General features: G+C 44.4%; 1 protein-coding gene across 13 annotated transcripts in view; it reads right to left on the bottom strand.

The window, feature by feature from the left end:
- Window positions 1–25,764, bottom strand: part of LOC146856305 (ultra-long-chain fatty acid omega-hydroxylase-like) — a 200,101-nt gene that overhangs the window by 109,474 nt on the left and 64,863 nt on the right. For 12 of the 13 annotated variants that reach the window (XM_085654407.1, XM_085654411.1, XM_085654404.1 and 9 more), the window contains exon 2: window positions 13,301–13,523. In XM_085654407.1, coding sequence (XP_085510533.1) covers window positions 13,301–13,522 — 222 coding nt within the window. In that variant the 5' untranslated portion in view covers window position 13,523. Of the gene's footprint in view, window positions 1–13,300; window positions 13,524–13,928; window positions 14,007–25,764 lie in introns of those variants that run through there. The other variant, XM_085654409.1, reaches the window with a different exon arrangement.

Raw genomic sequence — 25,764 nt, 5'->3', positions numbered from 1 at the left:
AGTCGTCTTCAGAGAAAAATGTGGGTTTCAGTTCCTTATTTTGTCCTCTGGTGTTTGACAATTCGGGGCCATGTGCATTTTTGTCATGCCAAGAAGCCTTTGCGACATCAAATTGTGAAATTATGTCACTGAAACTACAACGACTAGTCTTATTGATAGCTCCTCTTTCTTGTGTAAAGATGAACTATTCGGTGTACAGTAGAGGATGTAAACCTACAGAGTGGCCTTTGATTAAGCCACACTTCCACAAATTCACAGACAGCTCAGATTTTAGATGACTGGCCGTGCTGCAAGGCACATGAGAAGAACCCATGTCAGCCAATCAGTCCCAAGAGTTTAATTAAGGAGATGCAAGAAGCATCCATACTCCCCTTTGAACACCTCCAAGATGGAATGTCTCCATGAAGATACAAAATGAGAGGATGCTCAAAAAGCAACTTTCTGCAGGCATAACATCACTTGGATAATAGGAAACCACAACTCTCTCTACAATGGCACAAGGAGAAAGACTGAAAACATGAGCAAGAGGGACACGAAGGAGGCTTGGAGGATCTGGTACAAGGATTTTATGCCTCTTCCACAGTGAATATCCCAGGGCAGAAGCACAGTGAAACGAGGAAAAGAAAGGGGGGGGGTCTAAATATTGCTTCAATCTGTGATCAAAGGAAGTAGGTTATTGAGGGAAAAATGCAAACTTTAGATTATCATCAACCTCTACATCAGGCCCTCCACCATTATAGGATAGATTCTGATGGTATATAATCTGGAGCAAGGAGGCTGGGCGACTTGCTCATTTCATCACAGTATTTTGTGAGCATTTAGCATCTCAAGAAAGTGAATACTTTCCAAGATGCCTCATTGCGCACTTAAATAAGCGGTCCTGGCCATGGATCCAGTTTTGATTATTCTGATAGAATAAAGATGTTTGCTGATAGTAATTTTTGAGTCTACTGACGTAAACTGGGGAGATTTTGGAAGATTAGCATCCATTGGCGGAACTCGCAAGGTTTTGGAAGATTAAGGTAGGGCCTGGGCTAGCCGGAAAGATTGATGCCCGAGAAGGGTTCCCTCCATTGAATTTGTAAACAGTATAAGCATAGGGCATTCCTTACTCTGATTCCCAATAGCGTATGATGATGGTATTACCAAAGCGAGTGCTATTGAAAAGGGCGGTTGTGAGAGTGAGCACCATGAACTGCTAAGCAACTAGAGATGACCAAAATCACGAGGGTCGAGATGAGATACAAGGAGGCTTATGGATGTTTGGACTTTTATTCTACAAAGACAGACTTACAGGCATGTTGCATTATTCATGCTTTGCCAGCGGCTGGCTGGTGTACTTTTAGCTCTACCTGCTCTAAGGCACCCAAGGGATACACTCAAACTACAACAAATATTATGAATCTCAGACTCCACTCTGTAGCATTCAGGCCCAGTCACTGGCACAAAGAACATGCACAGTTTGCCAGACAACCAAGGTTGCAACACACACACCCTCCAAACAGGATGACAAACAAATCAACTCAAAAGATGCATGACAACGCCTTCAGCAACGACAAGACACCACTTCGAATGAATAGCATTGGGATGATCATCAAATAAGTCTGCAAGCAAAACAAAAATAAACCACACGAAGTACTTAATACCTTTGATGACTCTAACTACCATCCAAAAAGAGACACATCAAGCACCACTCCATACCCTTCACTACCATGTAGGGGAAGTGCCATTCCTAATGCAAACAAAACCCTAATGCATGCACGCTGTGGTTTGTAATACTCTGCAAGCACACAGCACACACTCCGGAGCATCCACCCTCTGGCACAAGGAACAATGTAAGCACCACCACAAACACACCACGTGTTACTCTCTGGTATAGTAAATCTACAGGAATACCGCACTCATACAGCACCACGCCCTCTGCCACATAAAACTCTGTAAGCTCACTGTGCCCTCTTACGACATATCAGACTGCAAAACAGTTACACCATCAAACCAACTTACAATAGTCCCCAGTACCATTCAGAACAAAACTGTCAATGACCCAACCTAGCATGGCCCACTGTACCCACGAGGAAAATAGTATTCACGTAAAATATATGCACTGCTTTCTAGGTGCGCACACTGCCTACTAACCATAGCCAGGTCAGGGGAGTTTCCAAGCTTAACCCCTGGCCTCCAAGTACCCTACCAGTAAAATAATATACAAACAACTGCATTGCTAGTGCTCCTATGCTACGCACAGGGGCACCGTGGTCCATACACTGACGCAGAGGACACCCACCGTAAGACACTGTGCAGCTCAGATCCTCATAATGCTGTGGTTGGCAGGATGGGCCGAAGGTGATCTTGCCAAATTCGTTGTTGTAACGAGAGCAAAGATATACTGTGGAGAATAATTTTCCAGTTAATGGATGAGGTGCTAACAAAAAACACTGGTTAATGCAGGTCCACCTTTCGAACTTTCCACAGGGTCATTTTGGAATAAAGAATCAGGTGTCGGAGCATGCCTGTAGTAGAACCTCGCTGATCAGAGGGTAGTCCTGGGGCCTGTTGCAAAAGACATTTGCATGGTTAAATCTGGCATTGAAAATGCTCTCCCCTGCTGCAGTGTGGAGCTCTGTTAAGGAAGGACCTTCTCAGTTATCCAAGAGGGAAGAAGGCTCTTTGGATCACTGTGCCTACCACAGGGGAGATGCTTAGGTCACTGTTAGGGTGTGGCAGTAGTGGGGGAAGGACGATGTGAGCTTTATATTCAAGAGTACATTAGTTAATTTGTGCCGGTGGGTGCTGGTTGGCCCCACCAGCACTCATTTGAGGGGAACAGGACTCTTTGGATTTCTCCGGCAGGTGAGAATCCACTGAAAATGTTGATCGGTAGGCCGGGTGTAGCCTTTGCGATTCTTCCCGGCACATTTAAGTCACGTTACACTGGTCACGATGCATCATAAGCGGAGTAAATGGGTTGTCTAGCCTGAGCCGGATCCCTCTCGGTCCCAACTCACACCTGACACACATACACCTTATGTAGCCACCTAGCCAGCACCTGGAGGCCCTCAAGAAAAGACCCCAACAGCTGACCCTAAGCTCAGCTCCTTCAGTGTGAGATCCTCTGAAGAACTGGGTGCATTGGCTCAGCAGTAATAGAATGGTGGGGCTGCCAGGTATGAACCAAGTCTGCTGAACCTGTAAGTGAGAGATGGGGAGCAGGGCCGTTATACTCCACAGTCGAGCAAGAGCGAGTCTATCAGGAGCGGCTCGTACCGGGGAAAATAGGCAGGAGGGCGAGGGGCGGGGAAGCTTCTACGGAGACAAACAGAAAAGCAATAAAAGAATAAAAATAAAACTTACCTGCTGTCCTCCAGTATCATTGTGCTCTTGTTCTCTTCACTGCAGGCACAGGCAGCCTGCTCTGCAGCCAATCCTGAAGCTGCTCTCATGCAAGAGCAGCTTCAGGATTGGACTGAACGCTGAGGATTTGCGCTCCAGGACACAGGCTGGGAGTCTGTGCCTGCTCTCTCTCCAGCCAGCAATGCAGCTGGGTTGGCGAGAGCTTCACTGAGCGTGTGGGTTTGGACGGCCTGGGATGGCTGGCCAAACACACATGCCCAGTGGAGGCAGTGCCCAGCAGTCCCCACCCAGCTTGTCACCACCTTGGCTCCACCCGGAGCCTCAACAGAAGGAAAAATAAAACGGGTTTTAAACCGGTCTTATTATTGTTTTCTTTTTTCAAATTTTTTAAAGTGCTGGCGGGGGGACGACGCTCCTCTGCCATAGCGAAGGAGCCGCCGCAGGAGTCTGTGTGTGTTTTATGTGTAATTTTATGCTTGGTCAAATATAAATGCAAAAGGGGGTCACTGTTCCTATAGGAAGAGATAAAGTCTAATGTAAAGTGTAGGTGGAAATTCTACAGGTAAGGGGAGGGTCTTCCTAAATGGAAGATTGAGCCCTCACACACCCGTTTGGGTGTCATGCTTCATCACAGGGCTTAACGCCTCATGGGGCCGGCACTGCAATGCCCCATGGGCCCCGCTGGAGGGCTCTATGGGGCAGATCTCCTCTTTAAGCTGTATGGGTGAGTGAGGGTCATTTTAGGTTTGCACGTGTGAAAACGTGTTTGCCCAGGTCGGACCAGGACACTAAGGTCACATAAAGGATCGGTGGAGCTGGATGTCCTGACCAAGAAAGGACCGCCAGGGACTAGGTCAAAACATGTTTGAAAGTAGCAGCAGCTCAGGGAAATAAACACACGTCCTCCTCATGCGGGCCCTACATCATTTTAAGAAGTTTAATCTCGGAGTTTAGCAAAAAAAAAGTGACATTATTTGGCGAAGGGCCTATTTGAGAGGAGGGTGAAAAAACCAAACAGAGGTACTGCCAAAAGCACCAATTGATAATTTTGACTACAAAAAGGAAGGGGACATCTGTGATTATGAGGCTGAGACTACCAGGCACAAAAGGGAGCTCTAGTTGAGGAAAAGAAACAGCACTGTGAAAGACAGAAGAGAAAGGGAGCAAGTAAAGTGAGTGTAATGCCAGCATAAGGAACCCCACCATTCCAGATGGTTGTTTCATAAAGGAGACTAGACCCTTTCAAACGAGTGAAGGTGTCTTTTCAGGTTTGCCCTAGTTACAAATTCATTCTGCGCTGTGAGTTCTGAAAGGGACAGTTTTGCTTGTGCTAATATTCAGTTGTTTCTTATATTTCTAAGCATTCTCAGTTAAGGAAACGTAGAGAAAGATTACATGGTTTGTCCAAGATCACACAGTGTGTGTCAAGAAATAATATAGATAGGTTATGTTATGTTATTATAGCTTATAAAGCGCACGATTACCTTGCGGTGTCCTGGCGCTAATCCAGTATCCAGGTTTCGTGAGACCACATTGAGAGGTGTAATTATTAGACAACATATTTTTTATTGTTCTGTCATAACTGTTGCTAGCCATTTACAATGTGTTTGTATCAAAGGGCCAGACTGAGTGAATGATGCACTAGTGCATTGCTGCATTACGAGTATCCTCGTGTATTGTGAGCTCAAGACGTGGAGTTTCTATGTTATTGTATGTGTGGTTTGTTTCAGAAGATAAAGGCTCCGACATCTAAGAGTTTCTAGGTAAATGTATGTGTGGCTTGTGTTTGTTTCAGAAGATGCAGGCTCTGACATCTCACAAGATGTTTGTTTGTAGGTGTGACTTCTGACTTTCCATGCGCAGATTTCTTTTTGTTGTTGCAGATTTATATAGCGCGAACTCGACCCGAAAGTATTGGTGCGCTTTACATGAGCAACAGTTACATTACACAAGGACACATTCATTTTTAGGTCTCGCCTTGCTATCGCGTAAGCGATCACAAAGCGAGACTATTGTAAAAGGGCTTTTCAAAGTGCTCCCAAAAGCGGATTGCATGGCTAGCACGCGCACAACGACGCGCATCGTGCCGCCATGCACTCCGCTTTTTAGAGCACTTTAAAGGGTCCGCTCCCCCGCCTGGAATGCGCTCCCCCGCCCCCAAGCGCGCGCGCCATGCTCCGCCGGGCTTGTCTTTTTTTTTTTTTTACTTTAAGCTCGTAGCGCGCGTGCGGCCAATGCTTGTCTCCATTGATCCCTATCTTTCCCTTTCTCAATCTCACCCTCTCCCTGCCTTTTACAACTGCGGCCGCACCACTGTGCCCGCCCGCACTCCACCCTCCCACTACCTCCTCGTCAGCTTCAGCGCGCGCTTATTGTTCTTGAAATGTGCCAATTCCCCTCACACTTGTTTGATGGTAACATCTAAAATCGAAAATCTAGAACCGCATGACTTCTAATAGAAGGTAATACTTCCCTTCTGAAACCCTAAACTGAAAAGACCGCGCAGAGCACAGGCAAATGCATTATTGCAGAGGTTTGTATTTCTGAGCTTTCACAATCGTAATTATACAGTTTGAGACCCTGATCCACATGCGGTGCAATGACATGTCTGGCAGGCTCCACAACTCTTTAGTGTCTTCGCAAATGGTGGAAACATAAGAACAATCATCCTCCCCCCCCCCCCGCAGTTCTCTCCTCTCACCAGAGCCGTAATTGCACGCCCAGGTTCCGGGTTTAATTACATATCACACCTCTTATAGAGTCTATCGCCGTCTGGGGAAACGCACAGGGGACTTTGATTTCGATTTGATTATGCATGAATTTACAAGACTGCACCCAGACGTTGCTTAAGAGAACAGAAATGATTCACCTTCGTAATCATCCCAAAACACTATTTCCAGAAGCTTCCATCCCGTTCCATAGAAAACTAGTAAAAGCAGCCACCTGAAAGTCTCTGCTGCTAAAACTCGCGCAATGGTATCTTAGGTCATTAGCCACGTTTAGAAGGGGGGCGTAGCATGAGAAAGAAGTCTTGCCGAATAACAACAAGTTGGGTAATTGCAGGGCTCTGTCAGCGCTGCTCACACCTATTATTTTGCATGCGCTCAGCTTACTAGCCTGTAGAGATGGCGTCGAGAGCAGCAGCGCAGTGTCTGAGGAAATTAGAGACGCTTTTTGCCGTTTGCTTGAGGTTGGTGTCTGCCATGCCATTCCTGAGCGAGGGACGGACGGACGGCCATCAGGAAGGGGCAGTGAGACTAAACTGGCGAGACTGGGAAAAGTGCACATTTGTATATACATCTCCGGCACACAGCTGTGTGATAAGGAGATGCATAGGCTAAAAATACAGGATTGAACTAGTATGACCTGCGTCTACCTTTCTTTATTATTACATTATAAGTTACCTCTGCCGAACGCAGCCGTGCAAATGTCACATTCGCATCCCCATCTGCAAGCCAACCCCTCGCTCTCTCTCTCGCTTGCACTCTCTCTCGCTCTCTCTCTCTCTTTCATTCGCACTCTCTCCCTCTTTCACTCGCTCGCACTCTCTTTTTCTTTCGCTCGCACTCTCTCTCTATCGCTCGTTTTATGAACCGTTCATACCTGCCTGGTAAATTCTCCACCGTTTAAAAACACTTCTCTTTGCAACCCATTGGCCCGTACAGTGTAGCCTACTACCGTCTGAACACAAAGCCATCTAATGTAAGGAGCGGACGAGGCCTGGGCACGTTGAAGGTGTTTCATTTCTACCAGTTGCATTTACGGTAGTTATGGAGGCTGGGTTTAGTAAATGCCAGTAGCCAATAACAAGCAGGCGCAAGAAAATTCAAGCGCACTGCATCGTAGTCTTTGCTTCCGCTGTCTGGAGTTTTCATCTTTGCTGCATCCGACGAAAGGGGATCCGTTGCTGTGAAAGTTATAGAGGTGGCTTGGCAAGGTGAGGAAGGGGTTGCGATTCGATTTTCTGGGCTCGCTTTTCCGTTCGTTGCCTTTCCGCTACACTTTTTCATAAACGGCTGAGGTGTGTGCGCTTGTTATAGCTTTGAGGGCCTGGATTAGTAGGAACGGCCACACTTGTGTGTTAGTTAGTTGCTGTGTTTGTACGGTCATTGGCAGCTGGCAGGGGCAATGTTTGGTTTAAGCTGCAGAGGCCTCCCGATGAGTGCCCCAACACTCATTCTTTTACAAACTAAGCACTGCTGCCAGAGCCTCTTCATGTTATGCAAATACAACAGCCCGAGGTGTAGCTCCTGTGACTGGCATGCCCACAGAGCAAGTGAAAGTAATATAGCAATTTTATTGGGCCTGTCACATTCTAAGAGGAAACAGGTCATTGGAAAAACGATATTTTGTTCTTGGAGGCTCCAGGGCTATTTTTCTCGTTCCGAAATGGTCCTTTGAACGTTTCTTGTTTTGTTGAAATGGAACAGAATGCCTACTAGACCCTGAATTTTTTATTGCTAATTTTCTTCATGAATGAGCCCTTGACGGTGATATTATTGTCTATGTAAACATGGTTTAAATGTGATTATTAATTGTCAGCCTCTGTTTCAACGTCCACATCTAAGGGAAAGTCGCACTTTCAATTGGGAATAGGATGTGAAAAAGAGAGACAGAAAGTCTGGTACAGTGTGAAGTGTCAGCTTGTTTGCGCCAGCTGAGAAACGAAACCAGGACAAGATAATTAAGTGCTTTAAGATCGGCAGTAAAGATTGCAATCTCTTTGTTCCCAGCATCAGTGAGATGCAAATGAACAAACAGCGTGAGGCCAAAGGTCTTATTTTTTTAAAAACAAACCAGGTCACTGCTACAGTGAAAGGAACAACAAGCATTTGCAATGCAATAGGTCTCGCATTTACGCGAGTTTAAGCTATTGGCATTGTAAATGACGATGCCTTTTATTTATGTTTGAAAAACGAAAACGCAAATAAAAGGCATTGTTATTTGCAATGTGAATAGCTCAAACTCGCGTAAATGCGAGACCTATTGCATTGTAAAGGCTTGTTTTGGTAGGCACGGGGAGATTAAGTGATTTGCCCAGAATCACAGGATGTATAGCCAACGCCGAGACTCGAGCCTGGTTCCCCAGCTCCAAAGTCGGCAGCTCTGGGCGTCAGGCCACATCTACTCAACTATAGCTTAGTGAACCAGGCTCAATGCAGGATGTTGGTGAGGGTCATCTTTCACAGAGGACTGACAAGGCTGGTTTAAGAATTGGGATTGACACAGGTTTTGGCATACAAATTATAGAAAGATTCTTGTGGTCTTGAAAGCCATATAGAATCTTTGTACTCGTTAATGGTCACATAAAAGCATTTCCTTTGATATATACTTGGGAAAACTCTGTTAGGAAAGTGCTCTGTTGTACTTAAAGTCTTTTGCTAAGTAACAGGTTTCTGTTTTTCTAAAAGTCTTTTAATACAAAATATTGCTAGTTGGCAGCCCACTTTACTTTATTATACAGTTAATTAAAACCGTAACATACAAACATATTAATAAAATTCAAGGATTAAAATATAAAAGTTAATAAAAAGAAAAGAAAAAAATTGTATATACATTTGTAAATCAGGTGAATGCAAAAATAAATGTCACAGTGCTTATCACAAAGGGTTTAACTTTCATCAACATTCATATGTGCAAATAAGAATAGAGTTTGTCAGTTTCTTAATGCTGGGCATTGTGCAATGCAGTTAAGATAATATTAACAAACTTCCCAGCTCTTGCTAAAACTTGGGCTGAGTTATTACTAAAGCATAAATCGGATGCTTCCCTGCAATGTCTCAGCAACTTTTCCCGATAAACTGGGACCAGTAGGCATCAGCAGTCATTGGCAAGATGAGGGCAACAACATAACAGATGTAACCAGGACTCATGTGGCTAATTACAGAGCCTACATGTTAGCTGACCATTCCTCCGAGCCCACAGCGGGTTGAAGTCATGAATTGGAAGGGCTAACAGCCTCATATAAATTATTTTATTGCGAGTCTGTGATTGAAGAGAGTAGTTGAAATATGGTTGAGGTTTCCCCTTAATATACGTGTTATTCAAAGCTGCAAGGAGTGGTTTTTTGGGAAGCCGAGCAACATCTCTCTCAAATGACACTGGAGTGATTTGGTTTTTTATCGGTTTTTTCCACACTGACAAGGAAATGATTGGATTAGAAAAGTTGATGATTTCAATCTTTAATGTGGAGATGGCCACGTGCAGCTGTCTGTAACAAGGAGAGAGTTCGTCCGTGAATACGGATTGCAATTGTTCTTTCATGGATTGAGCAGGTGCACGTAGAGTGTAGATGTAGAATTTAATTAAGTCTCCCAGGCAATGAAGATCTGCGCTTTCCAGGCCCAGCTCGAGTTTCAGCCTCGTCCTCCTTGCATGCTGGGGAGCCGAAAATATTTTCTTGTAAGCCATTATTTGATATTTCTCTAAAAATGTATCCATTTTGCCAGGGAAAGCCAGGTGGCCATAGGACACTGCCGGGAGCAGTTTGGCGCGTAGAACCCCTAAGATTGACTCGGCTGTGGGGCTGTGCAAATGCCGGTTCAAGCGCCTCAGACTTTATATAACCCCTACTCCCTCAGGCCGAAGATGTTTAAGATGGATACTTGATTAGCCTTTTCGTTGAACCAGACTCCTAGGCAATTATAGCTGGTACAGGTTGCTATATGTAGACCACCTGCTCGCCAGGACGGATTTTTCTTTTTTTATATTTCCCAAAAAATCATGACTTTGGTTTTTGATTCGTTCATCAGAAGATTGTTTTTTATATTATATGTGTTAAGAGCAGTGTGCGCTCTTTGTAGACCTATTTTTGTATGGTCCATGATAATAATGTCATCAACATATTGCATAATCTGTAGTCGTGTGCCACCCAATTTTGGGGCGACCAAAGTTGCGCTTGCCAGTTCTTTAGGCAGATCAGCAGTGTAAAGATTAAATAGTAATGGGGCTAATACGCAGCCTTGCTTTAGACCAATTTTAGTTGCGATTTTTGCAGATACTGTTGTGGCACTTGTTTTAATCCTCACCCAGTTGGCAGCCCTTTGGCAAACATCACATGCTGCAAGGGTGACTAAAAAGAAATGATGCCTCTATCCCATGTGCTGCAGTGCACATGAGGTGCCTGTGCCACCTGGCCTTTGACCCCAACAAAACTGTTGTTTTGAGTGTTTACTGATGTTATCTCCTATGTTGGTATCTGGGCCTATTTTGTAAATGAATAACTCTCCTCTTATGAAGCATGTCCTAGGGAACTGGAGCCTGGCATTAATTTGGCAAATGTTCGCAAGTGTTCTCAGAATGTACTGAGTGCCCCTGCAGGCTGTAATGTTCATGTAAAAGTCTCTGGGGGAGGGGTTCCCCTCCTGAAAGGTAGGCATCACTCAGTAGCAGGTTACTTTGTGTACAATGCTAAAGATCAGGGGGAAACAAGGCACAGAGCCCTCACAGAAACCCCTCACACATGCACCGTACACCCAAGAGCGACCACCAAAATTACGTCACAATGTTGGATTACACAGCTCCACTAAGGAATGTGTTAATTATCACAGGCACACTTCAAATCCATTAAAAGTTATGATGTAAGAAAACTTTACTGAAAAAGGCACACTGTTCTACTTTTTTGCCAGGGGTTTAATGGGTTTGGGCTTTCTATTCATTCTCTCCTCATCAGCACTGGAGATAATAGACTTATAGCACACCATGAAAGTATGGCTGCTCCTTTAGAAGCTCCTGTAAAATTGGTTGGATTTTAGCTGTGTTCGAAAAGTGTGCAATTAAAAGCATAAATAAAATTATTAGGGTGGACCTCCAAACCCTCTTTAAGAAACTTTGCATGTTGGAATTCATATATGGCATTACAATCTGCTTTTTTGGGAAAGGCAATGGAGGCGGCGGGGTGCTCCATTGGTCTGTGCTAGTGGTGGAAGTAAATGACGGCGCCTTAGGAAAAACTTTAGGCATCTGAACTTATTGGGTTTGTTGTACAAATTAAGCACGGATGTCTCCTGGTTTGCAAAACTCACTGTCTGCTCTATTTTGTTAAGACCTCTTGTGGAGGAAATTCAGGTTTTTGGGAGTTCAAATCAGAGTATCACCCAAGCAGGAAATAAACAAGGGGTCCGTTGTACGAAATTTCGTTTCACAAAAATTGGTTGTAAATTATGCACTTGTTTTCTGAGAATGGAAAGGAATTTTGTGAATCGATTGATGTACTAATAGGTCAGTTCACAAAATTCTGAATCATAGTGGGTCACAATCCAACCTACCTGATCAATACTGATGAGGTAGATCGCAGCGCATTACAACTAGATGACACCATAGCGATGTTGGCCTGTCGGCGAGGCAGACCACCATGTCTGTGATCACATTTGAATAAAGTAATTTTTTTTATCAGCTTGTTTTTCTTACAGGAAACAGGGATGCATTTAAAAAACACAAAAGCTTTTTTGTTTGTGTGTTCCAGAATTTCCATTTGTCCTGTGGACAACTGCATACTCCCAAAAACTTTTTTTGTTTACATTTACCAAGGTGAAGGGGTCCTAAATGGAGCCATTTCCCATTTTCCAATTTGTGAATAGTTTAACACTTCCTCTGAATATTTAGTAAGATTTCAATGTTTGGTCACTGGGCTTTGGTTGCAAATTATTGCTACATACCTTAACGAATAGTTGTTTGGCAGGGAAGCCTAAACACGCCCCTTCCGTATAGTGATTTGTAGTGGGTTTCTACGTCCATTTTGTGATTCAGTTTAGTACAGAATAAAAATCCATTTTGCTGTCGCAAACCCTGTGATTTTGTGAATCGTAAGCTGTGTGACTCCAGAATGACTTTGTACATCATGCCTAAGGGATCAAATTAATACCATAAGAAGGAACAAGTACACACTGAAAAGGACACAGGACAGGGTGGAGTCTTTGGGAAAGCAAACAAGTAATGCCCATTAACTAAGAGATTAACAAGTTCTAATTGATCCACTATTGCTTTTAGTCTGACCTCAGCCATTCGAGTCTCCTTCGGTTGACATTAGTTGCCTATGCCGGCCTTTCAATGAGTGGGAGATGAAGGCTCTTGAGATAGCTGAGAGGGCCTGGAGGCTAGTCATGGTCCTATTCCTGACACCTTGGAATATGATGATATCCACACTATGATTACACTGTTTCTAAGCCAGGTGTGTATCAGAAATCCAACTGGAGTGGTCCACAGTGAGGTGGGAGTCATGATTTGCAGCACTTTGTATTATGTCATTTCCAGCCCTTGGAGATGCAAAGTAGACTGCAAAAAGGGAAGCATTTCCATAAGTGCTGCTGGGATCAAGAATGGCTTTTTGAAAGATGGGCGCAAACACCAACTGTTTGAATGGTTTGGGCATGGGAACTGTGTAGTGCGAGCTATTGATGCTTTGCGCTTTATTACCAAAAACCTATGGGTTTTAAATCGCAACAAGGGGAAATAAGCTACCTACACAAGTTCACATTGAAAGTATCATTTAATGGCATCTTTTAACATGAATTTGTTCAACAGTGTTCTTGTGTTTTTCCATGTCTGTGTAATATTTGGCAAATGTGGAAAGCGGACACTAACCACTTGGCAGCTGAATTATTTTATAGATCAGGCAGAAAGGGAGTAGTTACATGCTGAGTGTCTCCATATTTTTCTGTTAATGCACGCTTTTTACAGCCTTTTGATAAAGGCTCCATAGTGCAGAAAGCTTTTGTTGTCTCAATGCCCCCGTTATGGTCTCAATGACCCACTGGTCCTTCTGAGCACAGTTTCCATGCCAATCATTATAAAGGATTTTAGTAACTTTGATACCTAATTGCATCAATTGGAAAGAGGTCAGTCAGAAGCACTGCTAGGCACTCCACCCTAGTGCATAGTTGATATTGGAACAGATTGTTTTCCAGCTCCCATTAATACATGACCAAAATGCCAATACTGATCCACTTACCATTCCCAGGTGTCCGAGCAGCCAATTGCGCCGCGGAGGCTCAGGGAAGCACTTCAGGCGCTTGACAGACTCATTATACTGCTGGAAGAAGGCATACACCTGCAGCAGGGCTCGGAAGAAGAGCAGCAGGAGGAGGAGGAGAAGGGCAGAGACAGTATATACCCGGAAGGGAGTCCTGTCGAGGCCCAACGAGTCCAGGGCCTGGTCAATGATCGGAAGCATCCTGCAAGGAGATATAGAATAGAAAGGCATATAGAAAGAGAGGCCACTGATGGAATAAACATGCGACTGATGAAATAGGGTCACTGATAGAATAAGTAGTTACTGATAAAGGTCCTTATTTTGAGTTTTGTGGACTAGTTACTCCTTCACAAACATGGCGGATGTCCATTCCACCATATTACAAGTGCATTACAGCATTTGGCACTTGTAGTATGGCAGACAGGATAGCCCCCACATTTTGACGGACTATCCCATCCGCCAAACTCTAAATGAGGCTCAAATAATGTTGCTAATGGAATAACAGGCTACTGATGGAATAACTAGTAACTAGCTGAATAAGAGGCTACCTAGGTCAATGTCTGGATTGATGAAACACTGGTCTTGTGAAACTCTGATAACCAATTACCTTTTGTGTAAACTTTATGCAGGCTTCGTCTGAAGAGTACAAGGTGGCATAACCCTCCTGCATTTTTCTTTTCCACAATACCGTCTTGTCCACCTTGACCTATTCATGGTGAACACAAATGAAGGACAGATATTTGATGCACTAGAGTGAACTGTTGATTAATTAAACTAGGGGGTCTCTGTCAGGGAATAACTGAAAGCTTCAGTGATGGTTAGTGCTGTGGCATCATAAGTAATACACAGTAAAGTTTCCCCAACATTGCAGGTTTTAGGGATATTACCTGCTGAGACAGAAACATGTCATTGATATGCATGGGATCCACACCGGTCACTATGCCTCTGAAGAACACACTGAGACAGAATCCAGTTCTGTTATGAATAGCGATACCAAAGGGGATCCCCTTTGGTATCGCTTTGTTAACCCTAAGTTGGCAGGGTATGCCCAGACGTGGGTCCTTTGCTCACTTTGCCACTGGATTCAGGATAGCCTGGCTGATGAGGGTTATGAACCCGAAACCGGTCCCAGGATGCTTGTATCCGGTCCAGGGAAGACATGGCTTGGCAGTTCGGGCTGGACTGTTCCCATGAGGCACAGGGTCAGACTGATTTGCATATGGCCATGTCTGAACTGGGGTGGTGGAGTGAGCTAAAGAATGATGATGAATTAAACCCAGATCAGTTGACTGGGGGGTGAGTGTTTGATTTGCTCATACGCTCCGTCCATCATCCCCTTTGGTATCGCTCTGTTATGAATAGCAGCATCCTGTAAAGTGCCCATAAATTCGTAAATACAGGAATGTAGGAAGCTATTATGGGATGTTCATGATTCATAATATATTGAAACCCGAAGCATTCAGGTTGTGTTGATTACCCACATTAGAGCACTGCTATGCTCACTGCAGTTTAGAAACTAAGTTTGTTACCTGGGAGTAGTGCACACTACACTAAAGATCCCACTGCTTTGGTTTGGAGCTCATGTAGGAAGCAGTCCAACTATAGGCAGACCAGTCTTGCTCCTTCCCCAGACAGAAGCTTCAATATGACTAGTTAGGGCCAGTTACTTTTGCAATAAGTGGGGCTGTGCGAGAAAGTTGCCATCTGTTCTTCTCATGGTCACGCTAATACCCGACAACGCTCGCACACTTTTCACCCTCACTTAGCACTGTGATATGGTATCAAAGTTGTGTGGGAATTTTACAAATTTGTAAAATAGAAAATAAAAAAATAGTATGGAGCCCGTCAAGCGAAATTCACCATGCTGTGAATGCCATTTCCTTTTTTGTGGTTGCGGGGTGGAGGGGGCACATTTCTCCATACTGTGGTCTGGTGTAGGCCAAGACCTTTTGATTTTACTATCATTATATAAATATTATGTAATTACTTCTAGAGACTTGCAACCATCCCTCTTCATCCAGTGGTCTGTTGTGTCATTCATGTCTTTCTTTCACCCTGTACAGCAAACAGCTCGGGACATTCGGACAGGACATTACAGCCATTGTCTAACTTTGCTGTGAATGACAGCATTCTGCTCTTTCACAACGAGCACACCCACACACAAAGCAGTTCTTTAGTTCCAGGGACTACCCATACAATGTGTGCTTTTTTAGACCAAAAAGCATACGCTGGCTTTTAGCTATTTTGTTTCACGTTGGGGAAGACGCCGTAGCTCTACAATAATAATGTTTTACCAAAAAAACATGACAAAATAATCACCGACAAAGCAGCAAACACCAGGCCTACTGTCTTCGACAGTCCTTGTTTGACTCTGGTGAGGGAGTCTCTGACAACAGGAGGGTCTCAGAAACCTCAAATCTGTATGTGAAACTGTCACCATTGCAAATCTTGGCGACCACAGTAAAACAACCTCTTTGTTATGTGGCAGATTCTGTCTCTGTCTTGTATTGAACATTGTTGATACCACTTGCCACTTTTCTTCCAATAATGCCATACATTTTTACTGTAGTTATTTTTCTCCTGACCCGCTTGCTTGTCTGTATGCTGGGAGAAGGGGAATAGAAATGCCACAGACGCATGACGCAGACAGAAGGGGAAGATTTCCACTCCTCTCTCCCAGCAACTAATCTGGCAGGGCACTATTTGGGTGAGGCTGAGAGGAGCTGCCAATGGGCTCCAAGGAAGACAGGGATAGGGGCAGCATTGCTCTTACACACTTCTGCAGTTAATGGGCCCCATCCCCACCCACCAGGCCCTAAGCGAGTCAGATGATGGGGACAGCAGCATTAACATTTGAAATCACTTGATATGGTGGTTAGTATGTCAGCAAAGATTAGTAGATAGGATACACTTCAGTAAAATGGTTAACTAATTACTATATTTTCATATGGATCTGTGGAAGGCAGACTCATTAGTCAAGCAGCAGCTTCTCCGCACAGTTGTTTATTCTATTACAAAGGTGACCACAGCTCTTACGTACCCTCCATCTTGTTCTCTGGCACATGATGATCTAATGCTGTATCTTAACATGTCCCTGTTAGGCTTTACCTCCTTCCCCATCAGCCACCCACCCTACTACTAATACTAATACTGTCCAACTAAACTTGTTTGGGTTACGAGGTTTCCATAGAGGCCATTGCTGTTTGTTTCAATAATGCAGGATTATGGGTAAATCTGTGCAAGATTCATCATTGCCATTGTGTAAATTAAATGAAATCCCCCAAATTAAACTAAATTTAAATTTATTACCTGAAAGGCCGGTCCAGTATTTTGCTCTTTTTTTTAAGCATATACTGCATCCTCTTTTGAAAAGGAGGACAAATATCATGCTCAAATACAGGGTAAAATCACATATGGTACGAACAATTGCTTGCGTTTGGTTTATTTGTGGTGTTTCTGAGCTCCCACAAAAGGTTTCTACCCAAGTTCAATCCTATTTACGCAACATGGCGTAATGGAATTGGGCATTTTCCGTAATAATCATAACAAAAAATGCCAGAAATTCTTCAAAATTCAGCTGGTAGAAATTAGATTTGGCCCAGCTTCATTCTTGGGACTAGAGGGTTTTGTCAACGAGACAGCAGCAGTGGAATTCATGAGACAATCCAGACTGGCCTTTGTGATACAACAGGGCCATCATAGTATTGTGAGTGAGAGGACAGGGCAAAGTCATGCATATGTTATCCACACCCTGGGTTGAGCCTGGCTGTAACAGCCAGGGCAGTCCAATGCATAAAAACGTTACTCATAAGTCACCATATAAATCTAGAATTTCAATAGGAATCCATATACCTTAGGACTTGAAAACACAAGAGAAGACATGCCAGGATGGGTACTCTCGGTCATGTGGACTTAGGGTCTCATTTAGAGTTTGAAGCAAACGAAAAATCTTCAATTTTCTTGAAGAAACTGAATACATTAGATTCCACTGGCTGAATTTCCTCCAGAACAAGATACCTCTGGTGAAGGAAATTTGGCTGGTGAGTGCCACTCTACATTTCGAGTGTTCACAGAAGTTAGAGGATGTTCAGTTATCTCCCAACTCTAAACGATGGCCTTAATCTTTTCTGCAGGCGCGCCTAGACGCGGCGAGCATTACTGCTACACAGACGCAACGCTGAGTTTGTAGATTCCTGCCAGTGCCTCAAGCAACCAGGAAGAACTGGCAACTCCCTGATAATGGTTCAGCGCCAGTGGCCCAAACAATGTAACAAGGAGCTACCTGGCAAGCATGCCACATTCACAATCTTGTGGTCTTTATTCACACTGATGAGACAGTCACCTATGATCGAGGACATTTGTACAGAAATGCAGTGTTGTGAACTCTTATGACCTTTGTAGAGCTTCCGAGTGATCAGGTTTGGTGACATTCTTCACTTTAGCAGCTATTAGGTTCCCTTTTCAACACAGAATGTTTTACTGCAGTTCTGTTAGTTTATTATTTACCACCCACACGTATTTTCACACGCCCTTCCTTGTTCTATGCCAGGTCCCATCAAGACATGTGTCTCAGTCTACAGGAAAATGTAGCATTTCACGTTCAGTTTCTACACATCTTTCTGGTATAAATTTATTCTAAACCGTTTTAAAAATGATCACTCACACTCGACCTCTGCACTCTAGCAAAGAAAAGAAAAGGTGCGGACATTTTTTGCCACTTTTGTGAAGTTTCATGGCAAAACCTGAATGAGGCAAAGTTTTATGCTTTGCCACTTTTGTGAAAAATGTGAGACTTTTCTGCTGATTTAAGTCACAAAATGTAAACATGCTGAGAAAAAGTCTGCTTACATTTTACACTGCGATGAAAGACTGCAAAAGTGAAACTTGTAGAGATAAAAAACATTTCCTTGCTTGGCTGGGTTCGCAAAAATTTTCTCTGCATGGGTGAAGGTGAAGGCGGAATGAGAATCTTTGTATTCTTCGCAAAAGGCAAACAAATCAGGAGAACTTTGCCGATGAAAAATACGTTTTACTCCGTGGAGAAAAGTTTAGTGTGCAGCTGATATACCAGAAAAAAGAACATCTTGGTGACTATTAGGATGCATTTTTTATGCTAGGAGTGGCTTAACTAATTTACGGAATGAAACTGATGATTTGCCTATTTTATTTGCAACAAAAAGCAAGTTGTGCTAAAAAAAAAAAACACACCAAAATGTGCTCCGCAGCTAAACATGAGAAACAGGGACATTTCATGGTTCAGGCAGGTGTAGTGTTTATTTCTGACAAAACAGCATCCATGGAGAACCCCAAGATTTGCCCCAAAATAGGGCAGTTGTCATGGTTGGTGTGCCTCGTTAACCTAATTTAATTTGCTATAATTGCTACCCAGTAAATAGTTTTGTATATATATTGTAATTGCATTTATATAGCTCTTACTACCCCTGACGAGGCGTCGCAATGCTTTTTCGGCGAGTAGCACGCTACTTCGGAACCCGATATGGATTAGTGGGGAAGTAGTATAGTGAAATATGAAATTAATTTGAGTGGTGGTCATGTTAGTCAGTTAATTGGATTGAGAAGAATAGTGGAGGGATAGAAGAGGGAAAAAGGCTTGCATTCATATAGCACTTACTAGCCCCGACAAGGCATCAAAGTGCTTTTTTGGCGAGTAGGACACTACTCTGGAACCCATAAAGTATAGTGGTGAGTTATTATAGTGAAATATGAAATTAATTTGAGTGGTGGTCATGTTAGTCAGTTAATTGGATTGAAAAGGATAGTGGAGGGATAGAAGAGGGAAAAAGGCTTGCAATCATATAGCACCTACTAGCCCCGAAAAGGCATCAAAGTGCTTTTTGGCGAGTAGGACACTACTCTGGAACCCATAAAGTATAGTGGTGAGTTAGTATAGTGAAATATGAAATTAATTTGAGTGGTGGACATGTTAGTCTGTTATTTGGATTGAAAATCAGTCTTGATCCATTCCAGTGTATGGGATTTGTAAGGTAGCAGCATACCAATGTCTGAAACAGAATTGTCAGTAAAACAGGCAAGTTGAGAGGCATGTCTGGTGCCCAGTTAAGGCAATAATTTGGCCCATGATGGAGTGCTACAGACCTAACAATGGAAAAATAGAGAACATGGCAACCAACACTCAGTTTTAAATAACACTTTTAAAAAAATCATGTTAAAAAATGTTGCCTTCGGGTTCTTTCTTTTACGAGATAATAATTTCACTAGTGTCAACCTTCAGTGTAGTGTCTTTTGTAGGTCTCAGAAAGACAGTGCATGCGCTGTCTCGAAGAGGCACGTAGTTTTAAATCTGTAGGATTTAGCCCGCCACAGGCTTACCATTTGCTCACTCCATCGTCTCTCTCATTTCCTTTGTCCCCATTTGTCCATGGCATGCATGTGTCATGTCTCTTCTTGTGTTTAGCCCGCCCCTAGAGCCTAGACCAAGTACTTGTTTCCATCCATTGCTCCAGCTTTAGGAGCTACTTTATTCTTTGTGGTTTTTTAAATAAATCTTTTAATTGACATTATATTAAGAAACACAAAGAATATCTGGTTGGGCATCGATATGTTTGATAATAATAACATCTCAGCATTCATCAATGGTAACATTCTCCCCTCCCTTACTCGCTGCATGGACAACAGTTGAGTTCAGTCCCATATTTTCAGACATAGATCTTTCGCCAGTATCCAGAGCAAAAGAGTCATGATAAAGCCTCTATATTCATTTAAGCGTCCTCAAATTTAAGTCCATTTGGGGGCATCCGTGGCCCTCATACACCACCACCTAGGTAAGCATACACCAGTCCATATCCCTCTTCCAATCCAGCAGTTGTGGTACCTGTTCTGCCCCCCCCCCAAGAGACGTGTAATGTTTCTTTTGGCCACGCCTAGCTCCAATGTAACGCATACTGGATACGTACAATTGATGTCTGATTCTCTCCAGATGTTAAGCAGACACCATTTAGCAGAGATGGTCACATGTTTGCATACGGAACCCATACATCTCACACCCGACTCCCAAAATCGTTACATTAGCAGGCAGTCCCATGTAATTGGGTAAAAGGTAAATGCTTGTCCACATCCACGCTTACAACATTCATCTATTGCTCTACCCGTTTTGAACATAGCATTTTGTGCATGGGAGGAGCAGTGTAGCATTTTGAATTGGACAAGACAAAACCTTGCCCATATGGCCACCTCCCTCTGGGATGCCAAGTCCTCTATCAGCTCAACTTCCAGGACATCTAGATCTTGAGTCCAATTTTCCCGTAGAGCCAGCAAGGCATCAGGAATGTTGTTGATAGGTTTTTCATACATCAGGGATATGGTTTTGCATGACAAATTCATCCAGCAGTCTGTTCTCCAAGAATTCAGGGAGTTCCATCCCCTTCTGAAGCACTGCTCTAAGTGCATGTTTTGTTTGTAAGTATCGTAAGGTTTCAGAGGGAGCCAGTTCGTACTCATGTTGCAGGTCTATAGAGGAAATGACATCTCCAGAGCCCATAGATCTCCAACTCAGGGGGAGAGGCCAATGAGATACCATTTGTCAAAACCCCGCTTGTGCTCCTAAGGAGCTCAATTCTACCATATCCCAGAGGGTTGTTACTTGTGTAATTATGCCCTTCTAGCCCAATGCTCTTGTAGTTGTGTGCCAAAGGCGCATTATCACAGTTGTCTGAATTGCATCTTTGTGCATTCGGATAGTGCTGTATGTAGCACTGAGGTGTCCCAGTGGGTGCATCTTTAGTCTGTCCATTCGGTAAGACCCAGCTATTTATGGTGGTCAGTTGCACCACCCAGTAATACTTTTGGATGTCAGGAAGGGCGGCCCCACCTCATATCATCACGTTGTGAGTTTATGTAGTGCTATTCGGGCTTGGCTTCCAACTTAGAGAAGTATTTGGAGTTCACTTTCTAGAGTCTTGAAGTATGAGTTGTGAGCCACATAAGGCGCATTTTTCAAATTGTATAGAAAACAGGGTAGGGATATTATCTTAAATAATGCATCTCTACTCAGGAGCAACAAAGGCAGGGATATCCACTGATGGACATCATTTTTCAGCCTCTTCAATGGGGGGGGGGGGGGGGGGGGGATCAAATTTCTGTCAAAAAACAGTCCTCGGTCAGTTGTGATATAGATTCCAAGGTAGGCTATAACTGCCTCACATTCACGAGGTAGTCTCCGTGTTAGACCCTTCAGGTTACAAATTAAGGATTTATGCCAATTTATTGTATAGCCCAAGTATTGGCTAAACAAAAAGACTATCTGCTTTAGTCTGTTCAGTGTAAAATATGAGTCTGTAACAGAGCAGCACGTCCTCTGCACACAATGATATTCTGTCTTCCCAGCCATCTGTCGAGATGAGGCTGTGAACCAATAGGGCCTGAGAAATCCATGCTGCGAGAGGTTCCAGTACCAATGCAAATTTCAGCAGCGACAGGGAGCAGCCCTGTCACGTGCCACTTCTAAGTTCGAAGCCCTGAGATGGTTACCCCATCGACCTGCACCTGGGCTAGTGGGTCAGAGTACAATAGGTGCTCCCACTTCAGGAAGTGCAGGCCAAAGCACAGTCTGGTCAAGACTTCAAACATGTAGGTCCACTCCACCGTATCAAAAACCCTCTTGGCATCAAGTGAGGGTACTAGGGCGCTTTCCTGGAGATTGCTCGCCTGATTCAGCATGCCATATAGGCGCCGCAGATTAAGGGAGGTACTTCTGTTGGGCATAAAACTGGAATGGTCTGGATGGAACAGTTTCGTAATCACTTTTATTAAGTGGGAGGCCAACACTTTAGCCAGGATCTTAATTGACGCATTGAAGAGTGATATCGGTCGGTATGACGAGCATTATTCGGGGGTTTGCCTTGCTTGTGATTAACCACAATGGAGGCCAATCTTTGGTCCAGGGGAAGTATGGTGAGCTGACAACTGTCTTTTTGCATGCAAAGGAGGTAGGGAGCAAGTTTAGGGGCTGCAATCTTGTCCAACTCAATCGGCAGTCTCTTGGGACAAAGATCCTTACTAGAGTTCAAGTCATATATGGCCTTCACTATTTCATCTTCTATTCTCTCTTCATCAAGTAGGGCTCAACATGTAATTAAGAGGCTAGGGAGAGAGGTTTTAAGTCTGGAGTTCTTTAGACTCCTGCACTGTGGCAGAATCTGCCGATGAATAGAGCCGGGCATAGTAAGTGAAAAAGGCGTTCGCTATTCCTCATTTGTCTCTGACAGTGACCTCACCATCAGCCTTGACCTCCAATACCCAATGGCCAGCCTGGTCTCTTATCTAACTATGCCAGGAGTTTTCTCACCCTATTGCCCACCTCATAGAAGCGTTGTTGGGTGTCTCTGTTATTCGCTTTGGCGGTGTCTACGGCTGTATTCTTTCTCTTACATTTATAGGGCATGTTTAGTATCGGGATTTCTTTCTCTAATTGTTCAAATTTGGCTCTTTTTATCTCGTTTATCTTGTTTATGACCCACTATCAAGGACAGACTTTGTTCTTTTTTAACAGTGTTATACACCTCCCACAATTTCTGAGCAGAGTCAACTGAGTTCTCATTGTCAGAAAAGTATTGATCTGCTGCTGTAAGAAGACTCTCTCTAATATGGAGTTACCTTGAGATATCTGGGATTGAGCACTATGTTCCGAGGGGCTGAGTCTCTGCGTAGAACCTGTTATTTCTTGTGCCAAGAGTTGGCCCCTGAATAGTTTTAAAGTTGGTGTGTGAGGGTTAAGAGATAATCTATACTTTAAAGGCTGCCATGCACTCCTGAGTGAAACTTGTATTGTCGGGCATTGGTGTTAAGTGCTCACCAGATATCAGTCAGGCCAAGGGCATTAAAGAACTCAGCCAGTGCAGACGGGAAGAGTCCATGGGCTTGTGGGGCCACTGGTCTCATTGGTCGCATATAGTCGTGTTGAAATCGCCCCCATTAACAATTTACCATCCGGCATTTGGAGGAGCAGGGCACTTAGGTCAGGGAATGTGAAGTCATGGAGGCAGGGTGAGACATAAACCGAGCAGATGTTGAGTGTTGTTCCCCTTCCAGCTCCCAGGAAGGGACACATATCTAACATGTGCATCTGGCCAGACCTGCCGAACAATAGGAGGGAGTGACTTTCTTATTATAATGCCCACACCTCTGGAGCCAGCCATATAGCCTACCTTGGTTCCTACCTGAGCTCAAAGTCCTGAAACACAAGTGCAAGGTACTGGAGAGGGCGTGGCGCTCCAGTTGCTACTGCCCCTCGGCGAAACACTCACTTAGAACCAAACAAAAAAGCTACTATGCCGCTATTGCGGCAGCCAAAACCCGATACTTTGCATCGCGTATCGACCAGGCTAATAACAACTCAAAAGACATTTTTTGTATCGTGCAAAGGTTTATGTCCCCCAGTGCTTTGGCGCGCTCCGTCCCTGTTTCAGAGTCCTGGTGCAATACTCTTGCCAAGTTTTTTCTGGACAAAATTTGCACTATCCAAGCGGCCTTCTCCTCCTGTGCCTTGGCGCCTACAGCTTGTTCATTTGTTCGGCCTTTAGTTGGCCCTACTCATACTCGGTCATCTTTTCTGCCAGCCGATTTGCCCAGTGCCCTTAAAATTCTTAGGGCTCTGAAATCGGGGTTCTCCAACTGATCCTTGTGCGGCCAGACTTTAGGCCGCCGTCACGGACACTATCAATCCTGAAGTTAATCAGATCATTAACCTGTCTTTGCGGGAAGCTCTGGTCCCGGTGTCCTGGAAGCAGGCTAAAATCCTTCCTCTCCTCAAGAAGCCGTCCCTGGACCCTTTGACTCCTGGAGACTACCGTCGTATCTCACTTTTGACGAGTCTGGCTAAGGTTTGTGAAAATGTGGGCACGAATCAACTTACAGAGTACGTCGAAGCCTCGGGTTTGCTCCACCTGGCTCAATCTGGCTTCCGAGCCTCGTATAGCACAAAATCGACCTTACTGGAGGTGTCGGAGGCGATCCGTGTGTGTCTGGATGCCGGTGGGAGGGCAGCTCTGGTTATGCTGGACCTCTTGGCGGCATTCGAAACAGTGCCCCACACCCTGCTTCATGAGCATCTCTCGGAGATTGGTGTTTCTGGGTCAGTCTGGGGTTGGATCAGTTCCTTCTTGGAGGGTCGCTCACAGCAGGTCTGGCTTCCACCTTGTGTCTCTGCTCCCCAACCAGTGGCAACGGGTGTCCCGCAGGGGTCATCCCTTAGTACCCTTCTTTTTAACATCTATGTCACCCTGTTGGTTTATCTAGAGGAGGCATTAGGGGCTAAGGTGGTGGCTTCTGCTGATGACACCCAGCTTCTGTTCTCTTGGGGACGAGACGAGGAGTCAGTTCTCTCTGCCCAACACTGTTTGTCTTCTGTCTTCCACTGGCTTGAGTAGACACAGCTTAAGTGCAATGAGGAGAAATCTGAGTTCCTCTTGTACTGCACATTTCCTGCCAACTTCAGAGAGAAGCTGTGGCCCCCTGGTTTCCCCTTTCCCAGTTCTAAGGGAGACTCTACCAAAAATCTGGGGGTTTGGTTCAGTGAGAACTTGACCTTCTCATCTCAGGTCAAGAAACTGGCCGGTACCTGTTTTAGCATGCTGAAAACTCTGAGGACGTTTCTCCCTCTCCTTCCAAAATCGGCGAAGGAAACTGTTGTCCGCGCCCTGGGCGCAGATTCCTCGGTTCAACTGCCAAAGGCTTGGCGGGAGCTCTTGTGCCCGGATAGCGGCGCTGGCATGGAATGCATTGCCACTGGCTTTGCGCAGTGTCAAAGATCCTGTGATTTTTAAGAAAAAGCTGAAAACCTTTCTCTTCTATCTCTGCCTTTTGACTCAGACTCCTTTTCAGGTTCGCGCCGGGACACTCCTTGGCGTATCTGTGCACGCTACAAGTTTATATAACATAACATAACATAACATAACATGAGCAAGCAATTTGTACCCCCATCGATCTACAGCACGATAAGTAGTACCCAGCATGCAAGTCTCCTGGAAGAGGACCACGTCGGTGTTAAGACGTTGATGTATTGCAGGACGAGTCCCCATTGGATTTTGTTCCCCAGGCTATTAACATTCCAGGATAAAAGTTTTATGTCCGATATGTCAGGGCAGTCTTCCATAGGTGTGTGGAGTTGCTGAGGTACAGTGAGCTACTGAACCCTGCAGCAAGCACAGGGAAGTGTGTTAGGGTACTAGGTGTATGAATGAATGAAACTGCAGTGTTGGTAATGCACATGACCAGAAAACTTTCACACCAAAAAATAATGGTAAACATCCCCTAAACAAACCCACCCTCCTTGAGTCCCTGCACAGCGGACTCAAAACTGCCCGCACCCCAAACATTGCAGAGTGCCTGTCGCCCCAAACCAACACTAAAAGAGTAGGAGACAGTGGTCACCACTACCAATCCCCCAACCCGCCACCCACCCCAAT

Source organism: Triturus cristatus, chromosome 4_1 (assembly GCF_964204655.1).
Source record: "Triturus cristatus chromosome 4_1, aTriCri1.1, whole genome shotgun sequence".
Lineage (NCBI taxonomy): Eukaryota > Metazoa > Chordata > Amphibia > Caudata > Salamandridae > Triturus > Triturus cristatus.
Note: the sequence above shows the minus strand (reverse complement) of the source record. Positions and strands in the feature narration are given on the sequence as shown.